The sequence below is a fragment of the Microcaecilia unicolor genome, chromosome 5 (genome assembly GCF_901765095.1).
Source record: "Microcaecilia unicolor chromosome 5, aMicUni1.1, whole genome shotgun sequence".
Lineage (NCBI taxonomy): Eukaryota > Metazoa > Chordata > Amphibia > Gymnophiona > Siphonopidae > Microcaecilia > Microcaecilia unicolor.
The window spans coordinates 312,009,853-312,025,741 of NC_044035.1; the positions used below are offsets into that span (position 1 = coordinate 312,009,853).

Consider the following 15,889-nt stretch of genomic DNA (forward strand, 5'->3'; position numbering starts at 1 on the left):
ATTGCAAGGTAGTTTTTCTTCTTGGAAGTAAATGTACTAGATAGGCAGATAGATCAGTTGGTACATCCATTCTCTGTTTTCCTCTCTGGATCTCTGATACTTTGCGTAGATGAGCATATACATTTCCTGACTTAAACCAGCACTACTTCCTCTTCCCCATTGTGCCTTTTACTCAGCCTTGCAACTCTTCTGTCACTGTCATCTATATCTTATTCAAACATGTTTAAATTCTGTTCCATAGCGTCCTACAGATCAATCCAGAGACTTGTGGGTTATGTCCCTCTACCAGCAGGTGGAGATAGAGAGAACTTCAGAGGTTTGGTATATGTTGTCACTTGCAGCAGCCAGAACCTCATAACTGTGCAGCTGTGGATTGACGGCTCCTTTCCCGTTCCCCCAGGAGTAGTAGTAGTAGTCTGGTCTTTGGGGTTGAGGCATCCTGTTGGGTACACCTGGTGGCACTGGGGCCCTCCCTTTCCTCCCCCTGCCGGCTCCCAGGTGCATGGACTTGTGAAGATTGAGTTCTGGCCATTTGCTTCCTCTCCTGGCTCTTTAAAAAATAAAAATCAGGAGCTAAGCAATAGCTATTTAGTGTTAAAAAAAAAAAAAACCCCAAACAAACAAAAAAGTCAAACCGGAACTGGCATTAAGAAGCTGTGTGCTGAGCGCAGGCAGTGACTGGCGCAAGGGGGTGCGGCGCTATCAGCCTCTCAGCGGGAGTGCTAGTTCGTCCAATGTCCAATACATCGGAGTCTGTGAAGCACTGCTCCCAGTATGGGAACCAGCGAGCAGCATCTGGAGCTTGCGATTCTTGTGCGCATTTGTCTGCACAGGCTACACCTTCGGAATCAGCTGAGCGGCCCGCTATGGAAGGTGGTGCAGCATTGGAGTTTCTTTTGGTGGGAATGCCAAGTACCTCTGATGCGTGCTTCTGCTGCCGTGGTTTTTTCTGTGGTGCAGCTTCTGCAGCTGGGTTAGGCCTAGCTAAGCCTGTGCAGCCACACCTTCCTCTCACTCCGGATCCAGGAGATTTAGATTCTAAGCAGATCCCTTTTTCACCAGAATTTGTGCTGCTGATGCACAAATCATTTTTGTTAAAAAGGGTAGGGTACCCTCAGGTTTCCGCCACCCTCCCCAGGGGTCTCGGACCCTCCCGACAGCGCGCTTACCTAAACGGCAGCATTTAAAATGTTTGTGTGACTCAGGTGAGGCCTCCGTGGCTTCAGATGCAGGGGATGACACTTTCTCAGGGGATTCCCTTACAGCGGGCGCAGACCCTCTAGAAGATGGGGAATTGCCACTGGACGAAGGGGGTGACCCCATAGCGGTGAGGCTTTTTTAGAAGGAGAAACTCCTGGAGCTAATTATCTGGGCTGTGGAAGTTTTAAATATCTCCTCCTCGGAGTCTGTGTCGGGGCTGTCGGTCATGCCATCTATTATGTCCGGCACGAGGAAGCCCCCGAAGACCTTTCATATTCATGAGGCCTGAGGGTTCCCATTTCGGTGCAGTGGGATATGATAAAATGAGAAGAATTGTGGGGGGGAAACAACTTAAGAGGAGCAGCTGCGAGGGTCAAAAATTTACATCGGGCATGGATGCTGTTCAAAAATACCATCCTGGAAGCCCAGGCCAAATATATTCCATGCATAAAAAAAGGAGGAAGGAAGGCCAAACGACAGCCGGCATGGTTAAAAAGTGAGGTGAAGGAAGTTATTAGATTGAAAATTCTGCAGCACACAAACACATCTTGGAATCCCTATGGATTTTCTGAGGGATTTTCTTTACCTCTATTTGATTCAAGGCCCTCCTTAGCATACAATGCTACCCCTCCTCCAATTCGATCCACCCTATCACTAATTTGTACCATGGTATAACAATGGCTCATTGGTTATCCTCCTTCCCCCAGGTCTCAGAGATGCCTATTATATCTAATTTTTCATGTAGTGCAATATAGTCTAACTCTCCCATCTTATTTCTTAGGCTTCTGGCATTTCAAACAGTTTGTTGTTCCTATTTACATCATGCTCAGTATTTGACAGTGTTTAGTCAGACATACATATGAAGTATCACATACCCTGTCTAATGAGTTTATCTTGTTGGGCAGACTGGATGGACCATGCTGGTCTATATCTGCGTCATCTACTATGTTACTTTGTAAGTGCTACTCCTTCCTCATGCTTCAAAAGGTACGGGGGGGGGGGGGGGGGGGGGGGGCTTGGGTAGGCCCTAGTCCACCAGGGCAGGTGGGGGTGGTGCCTACAGGAATACTGATCTGTATGGGGGGGCAGGGGCTGGAGGCCGAGCCCCTTTTCCGGGGGGGGGGGGGGGGGGCTGTAGGCATCAAATGCAAACTGGACAGGGCTCCCCAATGCTCTGTAAACCCCAACACCAGCTTCAAGCTGGCATAGGGTTTGGCATGCTGTCTGCTGAGTGTTGGGGAGGAATACCTAATGCCCTTTTGTAGCATGCATTTGTGAGCTACTTAGCTCAGAGCAGGCAAGCTCGTTGTTGCACGTGCTTACTGGCTCTGATCATAGGGCGAAGACAAACGCAGGCACTAGCTCAGCGCTAATGTCCTCTAGCACCTCTGTCTTTAATCAAAGCTTTAAATTGTAAGCTCTTGTGGCAGGGCTATATTGTACCCGAGTACGTATTACCACTATACAGCACTGCATGTATCCAGTAGTGGTTTAAAAAAAAATGTAGTACCTGATTTATCTTGGAGCTACTATCCCACTACAAACCAAATAAATGTGTGCAACAGGAGTATAAGAAGGGAAGAATACCGCTGTTCTGCAAACAGAAAGGGAAACAAGTAGGGGAGGACCAATAAAAAAAAGTGAAAAAAAAGGAAACCTTGGAGTCACACTGTCTTTTTGGGGACTTGTTCTATGCAGACTTGTTCTGTGTTATTTATTATTCTTACAATAAACTTGGCATTTGTCATTCTTTGACTCCAAGGTTTCCTTTTCTTTTTTTTTTTTGTTCCTCCCTCCCCCCCCCCCCCCCCCCCCCCACACACACACTTCAGTTTTCTTTTCTTTTTTTTATAGGGGACTTCCTCCTTGGTGCCTATAAATAGAAGGACATAAGTATTGCCATACTGGGACAGACCAAAGGTCCATCAGTCCCATCATCCTGTTTCCAACCAATCCAGGTCACAAATGCCTCCTGGCAAGATCTCAGAAAAGTACAAAACATTTTATGCTGCTTATCCCAGAAATAGTGGATTTTCCCCAAGTCTAATTTAATAATGATCTATGGACTTTTTCTTTAGAAAGCCGTCCAAACCTTTTTTAAAACTCTGCTAAGCTAACCGCCGTTACATTCTCTGGCAACGAATTCCAGAGTTTAATTACATGTTGAGTGAAGAAATATTTTCTCCGATTCGTTTTAAATTTACTACTTTGTAGCTTCATCGCATGCCCCCTAGTCCTAGTGTTTTTGGAAAGCGTAAACAGACGCTTGATGTCTACCCGTTCCACTCCACTCATTATTTTATAGACCTCTATCATATCTCCCCTCAGCCATCTTTTCTCCAAGGTGAAGAGCCCTAGCCGCTTTAGCCTTTCCTCACAGGAAAGTCGTCCCATCCTCTTTATCATTTTTGTCGTCCTGTGCACCTTTTCTAATTCCGTTATATCTTTTTTGATATGCGGCGACCAGAATTGAACACAGTATTTGAGGTGCAGTCACACCATGGAGCGATTCAAAGGCATTATAACGTTCTCATTTTTGTTTTCCATTGCTTTCCTAATACCTAACATTCTATTTGCTTTCTTAGCCGCAGCAGCACACTGAGCAGAAGGTTTCAACGTATCCTCAACGACGACACCTAGATCCCTTTCTTGGTCGGTGACTCCTAACTAACGTGGAACCTTGCATTATGTAGCTATAATTCGGGTTCCTCTTTTCCACATGCATCACTTTGCACTTGCTCACATTAAATGTCATCTGCTATTTAGACTCCCAGTCTCATACGGTCCTGTTGTAATTTTTCACAATCCTCCCGCGATTTAACAACTTTGAATGTCATCAGCAAATTTAATTGCCTCACTAGTTACCCCCATCTCTAGGTCATTTATAAATATGTTAAAAAGCAGCGGTCCCAGCACAGACCCCTGGAGAACCCCACTAACAACCCTTCTCCATTGAGAATACTGACCATTTAACCCTACTCTCTGTTTTCTATCTTTTAACCAGTTTTTAATCCACAATAGGACAGTACCTCCTATCCCATCACTCTCCAATTTCCTCTGGAGTCTTTCATGGTTTACTTTGTCAAACGCCTTCTGAAAATCCAGATACACAATATCAACTGGCTCACCTTTATCTACATTTTTGTTCACTCCTTCAGAGAAGTGTAATAGATTGATGAGGCAAGATTTCCCTTCACTAAATCCATGTTGACTTTGTCTCATTAATCTATGCCTTTGAATATGCTCTGTAATTTTGTTCTTTATAATAGTCTCTACCTTTTTGCCCGGCACCAACATCAGACTCGCCGGTCTATAATTTCCCGGATCTCCTCTGGAACCTTTTTTTAAAATCGGCGTTACATTGACCACCCTCCATCTTCTGGTACCACGCTCAATTTTAAGGATAAATTACATATTACTAACAATAGTTCCGCAAGTTCATTTTTCAGTTCTATCAGTACTCTGGGATGAATACTGTCTGGTCCAGGGGATTTGCTACTCTTCAATTTGTAGAACTGCCCCATTACATTCTCCAGGTTTGTAGAGATTTCGTTCAGTTTCTCTGACTTGTCAGCTTCGAATACCATTTCTGACACCGGTATCTCTCCCAAATCTTCCTAGGTGAAGACCTAAGCAAAGAATTCATTTAATCTCTGCGCTATGGCTTTGTCTTCCCTGATTGCCCCTTTTACCCCTCGGTCATCTAGTGGTCCAACCGATTCTTTTGCTGGCTTCCTGCTTTTAATATACAAAAAAATTTTTTACTATGTGTTTTTGCCTCCAACGCAATCTTTTTTTCAAAGTCCCTCTTTGCCTTCCTTATCTGTGCTTTGTATTTGACTTGACATTCCTTTTGCTGTTTCTTATTATTTTCAGTCAGTTCCTTCGTCCATTTTCTGAAGGATTTTCTTTTAGCTCTAATAGCTTCCTTCACCTCACATTTTAACCATGCTGTCTGTCGTTTGGTCTTCCGTCCTCCTTTTTTAATACGTGGAATATATTTGGCCTGGGCTTCCAGGATGGTGTTTTTGAACAGCATCTACGCCCGATGTAAATTTTTGACCCTCGCAGCTGCTCCTCTTAAGTTGTTTCCCCCCCACAATTCTTCTCATTTTATCATAGTCTCCTTTTTTAAAGCTAAACGCTATTGACTAAGGCTCAAATCTTTAGGATGGGAGGGGTGGCAGACCCCCTGTGCTCAAAGTGTGGGAGACAGGCAGGCTCCTTTTTTCATTCTGTCTGGGAGTGTCCGAAAATCCAGGCATTCTGGACTGGGCTGATTAGTTTTTTTGGAGGTGTTGTTGAGGATGAGAATTTCATTCTCCCCCTTGGAATAATCCTTGATAAATACAAATTATTTGCTCTACCAGATAGAGGGGCTCAATTATTGGTGCGCAAGGCTTGTATATTGGGCAGACATCTTATTCTGAGTACATGGAAAAGTGATTCCCCGCCAGAGTATTGGCATTGGCGCAATAAATTACTCAAGCTCTTGTTGATGGAAGGCAGAATGGTTGGATCCCCCCCCCCCCCCCCCCCCAAAGAAGAAGGGCCTTTTTGTCAACTTGGGACCTTGTACTTACAATATTTGTCACCAAAGGCTTGTAGCTTTGCTCTAAATTCCCAATAGAAATATTGTTATCCCAGTTTTTTGGTGGTTCTTTTTTTTTTTTGAAGGGTGGGTAGGGGGAAGACTAGGTGATGGGAGTTTTTCCTGGTTTACGTATAGGGGAAGGGTGGTGATAAAAACTTGTTAAAAGTTTGACGACAGATTGTATATGCGTATTTTTGGATGTGTTTATTCTGAATTGTCATCAATTAATCTGTTGAAGCATAAAGTTAAACGCTAACGGAGTGGATTTCCTATGTATACTTCAAAGCTAATATAAAATTTGATCATATTATGATCACTGTTATCAAGCGGCTCCAGCACCATTACCTCCTGTACCAGATCATACACTCCACTAAGGACTAGGTCTAGAATTTTTCCTTCTCTTTTCATCTCCTGCACCAACTGCTCCATAAAGCAGCCCTTGATTTCGTCAAGGAATTTTACCTCCCTAGCATGCCCTGATGTTACATTTACCCAGTCAATATCAGAGTAATTGAAATCACCCATTATTATTGTGTTGCCCAGTTTGTTAGCCTCCCTAATTTCCTGTAACATTTCTGCATCCGTCTGTTCATCCTGGCCAGGTGGACGGTAGTACACTCCTATCACTATCCTTTTCCCCTTTACACATGGAATTTCAATCCATAGTGATTCCAAGATGTGTTTTGTTTCCTGCAGAATTTTCAGTCTATTTGATTCAAGGTTCTCCTTAACATACAATGCTACCCCTCCACCAATTCGATCCACCCTATCACTACAATATAATTTGTACCCCGGTATGACAGTGTCCCACTGGTTATCCTCCTTCCACCAGGTCTCAGATGCCTATTATATCTAATTTTTCGTTTAGTGCAATATATTCTAACTCTCCCATCTTATTTCTTAGGTTTCTGGTATTCGCATATAGACATTTCAAACTATGTTTGTTCCTGTTTACATCATGCTCAGTACTTGACAGTATTAATTTGTAATCTTTTGTTTGATTTTTATTTAAGGACACCTGGAGGCTTATTTTCAAAGCACTTAGCCTCCCAAAGTTCCATAGAAACCTATGGAACTTAGCCTCCCAAAGTGCTTTGAAAATATGCCTCATAATCTACTATGGTCTCTTTTGCAGCCTCGCTATCGGGATACCCTATCTTCCCTGTTTTGGTGATATCTTTGAAAGATACCTTATCCCAAATCATGCACTTTAGAGCATCTGTCTGCCTTCCCCCAGTTTCTAGTTTAAAAGCTGCTCTATCTCCTTTTTAAATGCCGATGCCAGCAGCCTGGTTCCACCCTGGTTAAGGTGGAGTCCATCCTTTTGGAATAGGCTCTCCCTTCCCCAGAATTTTGCCCAGTTCCTAACAAATCTAAAACCCTCCTCCCTGCACCATCGTCTCATCCATGTATTGAGACTCCGGAGCTCTGCTTGTCTCTTGGGCACTGTGCGTGGATCGGGTAGCACTTCAGAAAATGCTACCGTAGAGGTTCTGGATTTGAGCTTTCTACCTAAGAGCCTAAATTTGGCTTCCAGAACCTCTCTCCCACATTTTCCTATGTCATTGGTACCAAACTAGATCCTGCAGTGCCTGCTAGAGGCTATCTGTTAATGCTGTGGTACAAAGTTCAAGTTTCAAAACTAAGAGGAAAAAACTATGGAGGTTAGTTGATAAGATTTGCTTTTTATATTTTTATTCTGCCTATCACTAGCCTACAATTCCTCCTTTTGAACCCCAATCTTTAAGTTCCCAAAGCACAAAGCAAAATAGCGTTCACTTACCAGAGAAATGTCCTCTTCTCTCAGAACTTCTCAGAAAGAAAGTTCAGTGGGACCAATTTCCAGAAGAAAATTCTCTCTAGTTTTCTTCCTCTTCCTGCCCACAGTATGTACTAGCAACTCAGGTAGCCTTGCTGGGCAAGAAAAGGTGAATGTGATTTTTAAAATATTAAGGGCTTGTTTTACAAAGCCACACTAGCGATGTCCTTTGTGGCAAATGAGAGGAAGCCCATTCAATTCCTATTCGTTTCCTCTCATTGTAAAAGAAGCCCTAAAATTGGTCATTATAAGAAAAAATTCCTAGGCTGGCACTTTTATTCTTTCCATAGGTGACGTGCTATACAGATGCATTAATAGTTGTTGTGGGGATATTTTTTTTTAAAGAGATTTTTTCAGTAAAAATTGGGGAAGGATAATTTTCAGTTTTAAATATTGGATTTAAAATGAGTTGGCTGTTATGTTCTTTTTTTCAGTTGTATTTGTGAGAATAAACAACTTTATATATATATATATATATATATATATATATATATATATATATATATATATATATATATATATATATATATATATATATATATATATATATATATATATATATATAATTAGTATGTAGAGTGCTTTCAGATTGAAAAATACAGCCTGCTAACATTGTTCCTATGGTTCTATGTCTTTCTAATTTTGTAGTTTAAAGAAATAAGTTTTGCATATGAGGTCCTTACAAACCCAGAGAAACGTGAGTTATATGACCGGTATGGAGAGCAAGGCTTGCGGGAAGGCAGTGGTGGAAGTGGAGGAATGGATGACATTTTCTCACACATTTTTGGTGGTGGCTTGTTCAACTTCATGGGTGGTCAGAATAGGAATCGTAATGGCAGACGAAGAGGAGAAGACATGATACACCCTCTTAAGTGAGTATTGTATTCTGGTAACTGTCTTCTTTTGGATAGGCAGTGTCTCCACATTGAGTTAATTTTGACAGTATAACAGTAATGAATCTCACTCCTAAGCTGGGTTATGTGGAGCCTGATGTCAGTCATTCAGATTTATGCTAATGTTCATTGTGTTGTTTGCCTCATGCCAAGAGAGCTTACTTCTGGAATTCATAAAATGTAACATAGGCAGTTTATCAAAGTGTACTTAGAAATGTGCTTTTAGTCAAGGCTGTGACACCCAGTTCAACGAGAAGATCTAAATCTAAATGCTTGGGGGGGTTTTTCTCCCCCCCTAAATGTATCCCTTTTCTTTTACCTTTTTTCCCCCAAATTTCAAATAGGTTTTCCTCATCTTTTTCATTCTTACTCTAAAAATAGCCTGAAGTAGTTTATTCATAGTAATTATTACTTTGATAGGTTTAATGACAGATTTTGAGAAAAACAACCATCTCTTTTCCTTTTCGTATTTAAATATTTCCCATTTAATAGAGGATGGTGCCCCAGTTGAAGATGACACTTCTATTTAATTTGAAGCTGTTTTATGTTTGTAGCTTTACTAGAGAGCATTTGATATTGAATGTGTTTCATGATCCCCAAATACAATTGAGCAGCATATATAATCTAGTTTTTTAACATTAAAAAGAAAGCTTATTATTCTCAGTTGGTAAAGATCTATCAAGCAAAGCTTTTCAAATTAGTATATCATTTTAAAGAGACCATGGATTTGACTCAGTTGAATAGAGCGGCACTACTGAATGATCAGTTTAGAACAAGAGTTTGGTAGTCCTGATTGAAACTGAATTAAAAGCTTTTTCCTTGTCATCAAGCAGATGAAGCCATTACGTATGGGTTGTGTCCATCAACCAGCAGGGGGAGATAGAGAGCACTCAACTTTTCACAGTGCCTCATGGCCAGCTAGCTCCACTGCCTCTTCAGTATTCTCTATCTCCCCAAGCAGGGGGGCTGCAGCTTCTTCGAGCTCCATCTAAAATCTGCCTGGGGGTGGCTCCTGGCTTGCCAGTTGTTAGCCGGGGTGTTAGAGGCTATAGCAGCTTCACTTTGAAGGCACATAGGTCAGCCCTATCCCTGCCTTACCCATTCCCCCGTGGATGTGGACATATTAGCTTGCTTTTCCCTGTCCTTTCCCACTCAGTGAATGCAGGCACATTGGTTCGCCTTTCCCTGCCTTTCCCACTTATCTGAGCCTCCGGAGTGTTTTTATTTACCTCTCTTGCCTCTGCTTTCCTCACAGTGTTTAAAAATAAATAAATAAATAATTAAAGTCGCGTCGCGCTTCAGCGCAGCTATCTTGGAAAAGAGGTTTTTTCCTTCAGATTCTTCTGCAGGACCAGAGCTGTGATACTCGGTCTAGTGAGGTAAGAGTGTTTTCTGACTCCTCCGGGGTGGGCCTGCGATTGGGACGTTTTTGGCGCGAACCGCCATTTTTGAATTTTACCGCCATTTTCGGCGATGGCTGCGGAGACTGTAAAGCACTGTTCTAAATGTGGCAAGCGCAAATCAGCAGCGGGGCTCTGTAATTCGTGCTGTACAGACGGTAGAGCCGGCTCGAGCATGGCGAGCGGCGATCTGTTGCGCTCTGAGCTGGCAGCGGACGCCATTTTGGAATTTCCACATGGCGCGGCCTCCGTTGCGACGGAGAGCCCTGAATCCGGGGGGGGGGGGGGGGGTCCTCTGAGTGAGGCTAATAATAGAGCTGCTAGCCCTGGGCAGGATCCGGGCGGTCAGGGAGCGGTTTTCTCCCCGATTTTGTTTTAATGCTGCATAGGGCGTATATGCTTAAAAGAGCTCTTCCACAGGGATCTTCGGACCCTCTGTCTGCCCCCCCCCCCCACCCCCCCGGTGGATCCTGGCCTTTTGGAGTTGGCTTTGCCTGTTTCTTATCCTCCTGATAAACGCAGAAAGGCTAATTCCCCTTCTGAGTGTGCCCCCCCCCCCCCCCCCCCCCCCCCCCGTGGTAGGGCTATGAGGATTCTGAGTGGTCTGGCAGAACTTCTTGGGCTGAGGAGCCAGAGTCGGGTGCAGAATTGCCACAGGAGCTTGATCTGTCTGCGGTGAGGATTTTCCACCGCGAGGAGCTGCCAGTGCTTATTTCAGATGCCTTACAAGCCCTCTCGATTGAAGATCCTGGGAGTGGCACAGCCTCCTCTGTTAATCCAAGGATGGCTAGTACCAGAAAGCCTGCTCGAGCCTTTCCTTTGCATGACTCCATCCAAGAGCTTATTTCGGCTCAATGGGCTGACCCCAAGGGACCTTTGAAGGTTGCCAGGGCTATGGGGCAATTATACCCTCTGAGTGAGGAACATTTGGCTCGCTTTGCAATGCCTAAAGTGGATGCCCTGGTCACGGCTGTGACAAAGAGAACTACCCTCCCTGTTGAAGGAGGTGTTGCCCTGAAGGATATTCAAGACCGCAGGCTTGATTCAGCTCTGAAGCGGTCCTTTGATTTGGCAGGTCTCACTGTTCGGGCGTCTGCATGCAGTTGTTATGCTGCTAGAGCCTGCCTGGCTTGGTTACAGCAGGCAGTGGAACAGCCCGGTGATGGAGCGGAGACCTTTTCTGAAGTGGCTCCGTGGATGGAGTCGGCCTTGTCCTTTTTGGCTGACGCCCTTTATGATATGGTCAGAGCTTTGGCTAAACAAATGGCTGTAGCAGTGGCGGCTCGCCGCTCTCTTTGGCTACAACATTGGGCGGCAGACATGGCCTCTAAGCAAAGGTTGGTGAAGTTGCCCTTTCAAGGCCTTCTCCTGTTTGGTGAGGAGCTGGAAAACATTGTTAACGGCCTGGGGGATTGCAAACCTCAGCGCTTGCCCGAAGATAGGGCGAAGCCTTCCTCTAAGGGTCAGGGGTCCGCTCCTCTGACAGACCTCGCTTCCGTGAAGGTAGAAGGTACCGCCCGGGGCGTGCTGCTGGGTTCACTTCGCGCGCCCGCTTTCAGCAGAGAAACTCCTTTCGCTCGGACAAACGTTCCGCAGCTGCCGGTTCAAGGCCTGGAGTTCAGGGGCGACCCTCTCAATGATGGTGCACCGGCCCCCTCCTCGTTACCTGTCATCGGAGGAAGACTTTCCCTCTTTTTCGAGGAGTGGGCCAAAATCTCTGCAGATCAGTGGGTCTTGGACCTGATCAGAGACGGATACCGAATAGACTTCGATGCCCCGGTGAGAGACGTGTTTGTGGAGTCCCGATGTGGTTCTGCCAAACGGGCGGCGGTAGAGGAGACTTTGCAAAGTCTGTGCCAGATAGGGGCTGTGACCCCGGTGCCTCCCGCCGAACAAGGTCTAGGCCGCTACTCCATTTACTTTGTGGTGCCACGAAAAGGCGGGTCTTTTCGCCCGATCCTGGACTTAAAAGAGCTAAACAATTCCTTAAGAGTGCGGCATTTTCACATGAAACCCTGTGCTCCGTCATTGCGGCGGTACAGCCAGGAGAGTTTCTCACGTCTCTGGACCTGAAAGAAGCTTACTTGCACCAGAAGTTTCTGCGGTTTGTGGTGTTGGGAAAACATTTCCAGTTTCGGGCCTTGCCTTTTGGCCCCGCCACAGCTCCCCGAACCTTCTACAAGGTAATGGTGGTAGTAGCTGCCTTTCTCAGGTGAGAGGGTATCCGGGTTCACCCGTACCTAGACGACTGGCTCATCAGAGCAGACTCATAAAAAAGAGAGTCATCTAGCTACAGCCAGAGTGGTTTCAGTTCTTCAATCTGGGTCGTCAATATGGCCAAAAGTTACCTGACCCCCTCGCAATCTCTAGAATATTTGGGGGCCAGGTTCGACACAGCCTCGGGCTATGTGTTTCTTCCCGAGCAAAGGCGGTGCAAGCTTCAGAATCAGGTCCGTCTGCTCCTGAGGATGCCCCGCCCGCGAGCTTGGGACATTGTCCAGTTGTTGAGATCGATGACGGCCAACTTGGAAGTGGTGCCATGGGCGAGAGCGCACCTGAGACCTCTGCAGTATTCTCTACTTCAACGATGGTCTCCAGTATCTCAGGATTATCAGTGCAGACTTTCTTGGCTCCCTGCAGCCCGCCTCAGTATGGAGTGGTGGCTCTCGGACAGCATGTTGCGGCGGGGAATGCCGCTGGCACTCCCCGATTGGTGCCTAGTGGTGACAGATGCCAGCCTGAAGGGCTGGGGCGCACATTGCCAGGGGAAGCATGCCCAGGGTCTGTGGACGCCCGACGAGTCGGAGTGGTCTATCAACCGCCTGGAGTTGAAAGCGGTGTTTCTGGCTCTTCTGGCCTTTCAAGTGACCCTGGAAGGATTGGCTGTCCGAGTGATGTCGGACAACACGACAGCAGTGGCCTACATAAATCGACAAGGCGGCACTCAGTGCAGAGCTCTAGCCGCGCAGGCCGAACAAATTTGCCACTGGGCCGAGCTACATCTACAGTCCCTGTCAGCAGCTCACATTGCAGTTCAGAGCAACGTGCAAGCCGACTATCTGTCGGGTTGGATGCCTTGGCTCAACCCTGATCCCTGGGCTTGCCCTCCATGGCCCTTGATAGGGCGAGTGCTCCTGCGGATTCGGCTGCATCCAGGAGAAGTGGTGCTCATCGCCCCGGATTGGCCCAGGAGGCCTTGGTATGCGGACCTCCGACAGATGCTGTTGGAGGCTCCCTTTCCGTTACCTCTGGTTCTGCACCTGTTGTCACAGGGTCCGGTGGCCATGGAGGACGCCTGCCGCTTTGGTCTTATGGCATGGCGATTGAGAGGGCGCAATTGAGAGATAAAGGCTACTCAAATAAGGTAATTTCCACTCTCCTGCAGGCCCGTAAGCGCTCCACTTCCGTGGCTTATGCCAGGATTTGGCGCCAGTTTGAAGTCTGGTGTGTTTCAAGAGCACTTTCTCCATTGTGGACTCCTGTCTCGCCGATTCTGGACTTTTTGCAGGATGGTGTACACAAAGGCTTGGCCTATAGTTCCCTGCGGGTGCAAGTGGCAGCATTGGCCTCCCTGCGTGGCAAGGTTGAAGGCGTGTCCTTAGCTGCTCATCCAGATGTGGCACGGTTTCTTAGAGGGGTGCTTCGGCTCCGTCCTCCCGTGCGGGCACCTTGTCCAGCTTGGAACCTGGGGTTAGTATTGAAGGCCCTTCAGGGGGCTCCCTTTGAACCGCTTCGGCATGCTTCAGAGAAAGATTTGACACTGAAGGCCGTCTTTTTAGTGGCCATTACCTCGGCGAGATGGGTGTCAGAGCTCCAGGCGCTGTCCTGTTGAGACCCTTTTCTGCAATTCTCAGAGTCAGGGGTCACGGTTCAAACCGTGCCTTCCTTCATGCCTAAGGTGGTTTCAGCGTTTCACCTAAACCAGCCTGTTTTTCTTCCCTCCTTTGTTGCGGAGGAGTTTCCAGGTTCATTTGGGCAGTTGCACCTTTTGGATGTGCGCAGGACTCTGTTGCAGTATCTGCGAATTACAAATTCTTTCAGGACCTCTGATCATCTTTTTGTGCTGTTTGCAGGTCCTCGCAGAGGGTCTTCAGCGTCTAAAGCCACTATTGCCCATTGGCTCAAAGAAGCTATCTTTTCAGCATATCTGCTGTCTGGCCGGGCTCCGCCTGAAGCCTTTAAGGCACATTCCACAAGAGCGATTTCCTCTTCCTGGGCAGAAACTGGAGCACTATCTCTTCAGGAGATTTGCAGTGCTGCAACATGGGCTTTTAAGGTCTCTTTCGCCCGACATTACAGGCTGGATGTGGCTGCCAGGAGAGATGCGCGTTTTGGAGCACAGGTGCTAGCGCGTGGTGTGGCTTGTTCCCACCCTATTTAGGGATTGCTTTGTTACATCCCATACGTAATGGCTTCATCTGCTTGATGACAAGGAAGGGAAAATTAGGTTCTTACCATGATAATTGTCTTTCCTTTAGTCATAGCAGATGAAGCCAAGAGCCCTCCCTGTATGATTGTCTGTATTGCAGTGATTCTGATTTTAGGTGCTGTTCTTGTTTCCTGAAGTTATATTCCTTCCTTGGGGAGTCGGAAAACAGTCTTCAGGATTCTTGTTACAGTTATAGGAGGATGAGTTCATTCCCTCCAGGAGGATGCAAGTATTCCCTCCGTTTATACAAAGTGGAGGACGAGTTTATTCCCTCCAGGAGGATGAGTTCATTCCCTCCTTTTTTGGAGTTTATGCCCTTGTTAAGGGGCAATCGTTCGCTGTGAGGAAAGTTCATGTTATTCCCATTGCGGTTTGCCATACTGCTTTGGAAGCTTCAAATACTGAAGAGGCAGTGGAGCTAGCTGGCCATGAGGCACTGTGAAAAATTGAGTGCTCTCTATCTCCCCCTGCTGGTTTATGGACACAACCCATACGTAATGGCTTCATCTGCTGTGACTAAAGGAAAGAAAATTATCATGGTAAGAACCTAATTTTCCCATTGCTGTCTTTTTTCATTGAAAAATCATGAATTATCAGTCTCTTTTTGCAAATTTATAGACAAAACATGGTGGTTTAACTGTTCTTATCCCAAAGTAGAAAATGTGCAATTTTTGTTGAATGCTGTCCTTGATGAAACTTATTTCAGCTTCTGCTAGAGTCACTGGCAGTATGCAAGCACTTCGCTGAAAACCAGTTGTGGTTTCTTTCAGTAAAATTTTGTTAAATAGATGTAGATCATGACTATTGTCTAAAAAAACAAAACACTTTTCAAGGAAATTCTTAAAGATCTGTAGGGTATTTGAGAAACATATTTAGAGGCTTCTTGTGCTAATTGTTTTGGATCTGAAAAATGTTTTCTTAATTAAAAAAAAACTCTTAATAAAAAAAAAAAAAAAAAAAAGTCCTTTTCAGAGATGATACAACATGATTCCAGAGTAGCATTCTTGAAAATCTGACGTTACTCTGGGCAAGTCACTTAACTCTCCATTGCTCCAGGTACAAATAAGTATCTGTATATACTATGTAAACCACTTTGAATGTAGTTGCAAAAACCGCAGAAAAGTGGTATATCAAGTCTCATTCCCTTTTCCCTTTCTATGTGAAGGACCCTAGAAGCAGGCTGAGACTCAAGTTTGTGTGTGGGTGAGGTGATTCAGCAAGCAAGAGGGCTTTATATTTATTAAGAATTGGGAAATGTTTTGTGGAAGGGGGGGCTATTCTGAAAAGATGGGCTGTGGGACATGCTGCTGCTGATATTTTACAAAGGAGAGAGAGCAACTTTTAATCTAGATTTAGAGGTTCTAAAACTATAACCCCATTTGGTATCAGGACCCACAGACTCCTTATTTGAACTGTGACTATGCAAAAAAAAAAAAAAAAAGCAGCTCTGTTGATCTGTGCAGGCTGAAGGAATGCTATTGGGCTGAGTGGGCTTGATGGAAGGTAGGCACTACAATAGGATCATCAGCCGAAGTCACAAATACCGGTAGTCTA

The 15,889-nt window shown here is 45.5% G+C and overlaps 1 protein-coding gene across 1 annotated transcript in view; it reads left to right on the forward strand.

The window, feature by feature from the left end:
- DNAJA2 (DnaJ heat shock protein family (Hsp40) member A2) overlaps nt 1–15,889 on the forward strand; it is an 85,252-nt gene that overhangs the window by 22,233 nt on the left and 47,130 nt on the right. The window contains exon 3 of the mRNA XM_030204384.1: nt 8,262–8,485. Within this exon, the coding sequence (XP_030060244.1) occupies nt 8,262–8,485 (224 nt within the window). The remainder of the gene's footprint in view (nt 1–8,261; nt 8,486–15,889) is intronic.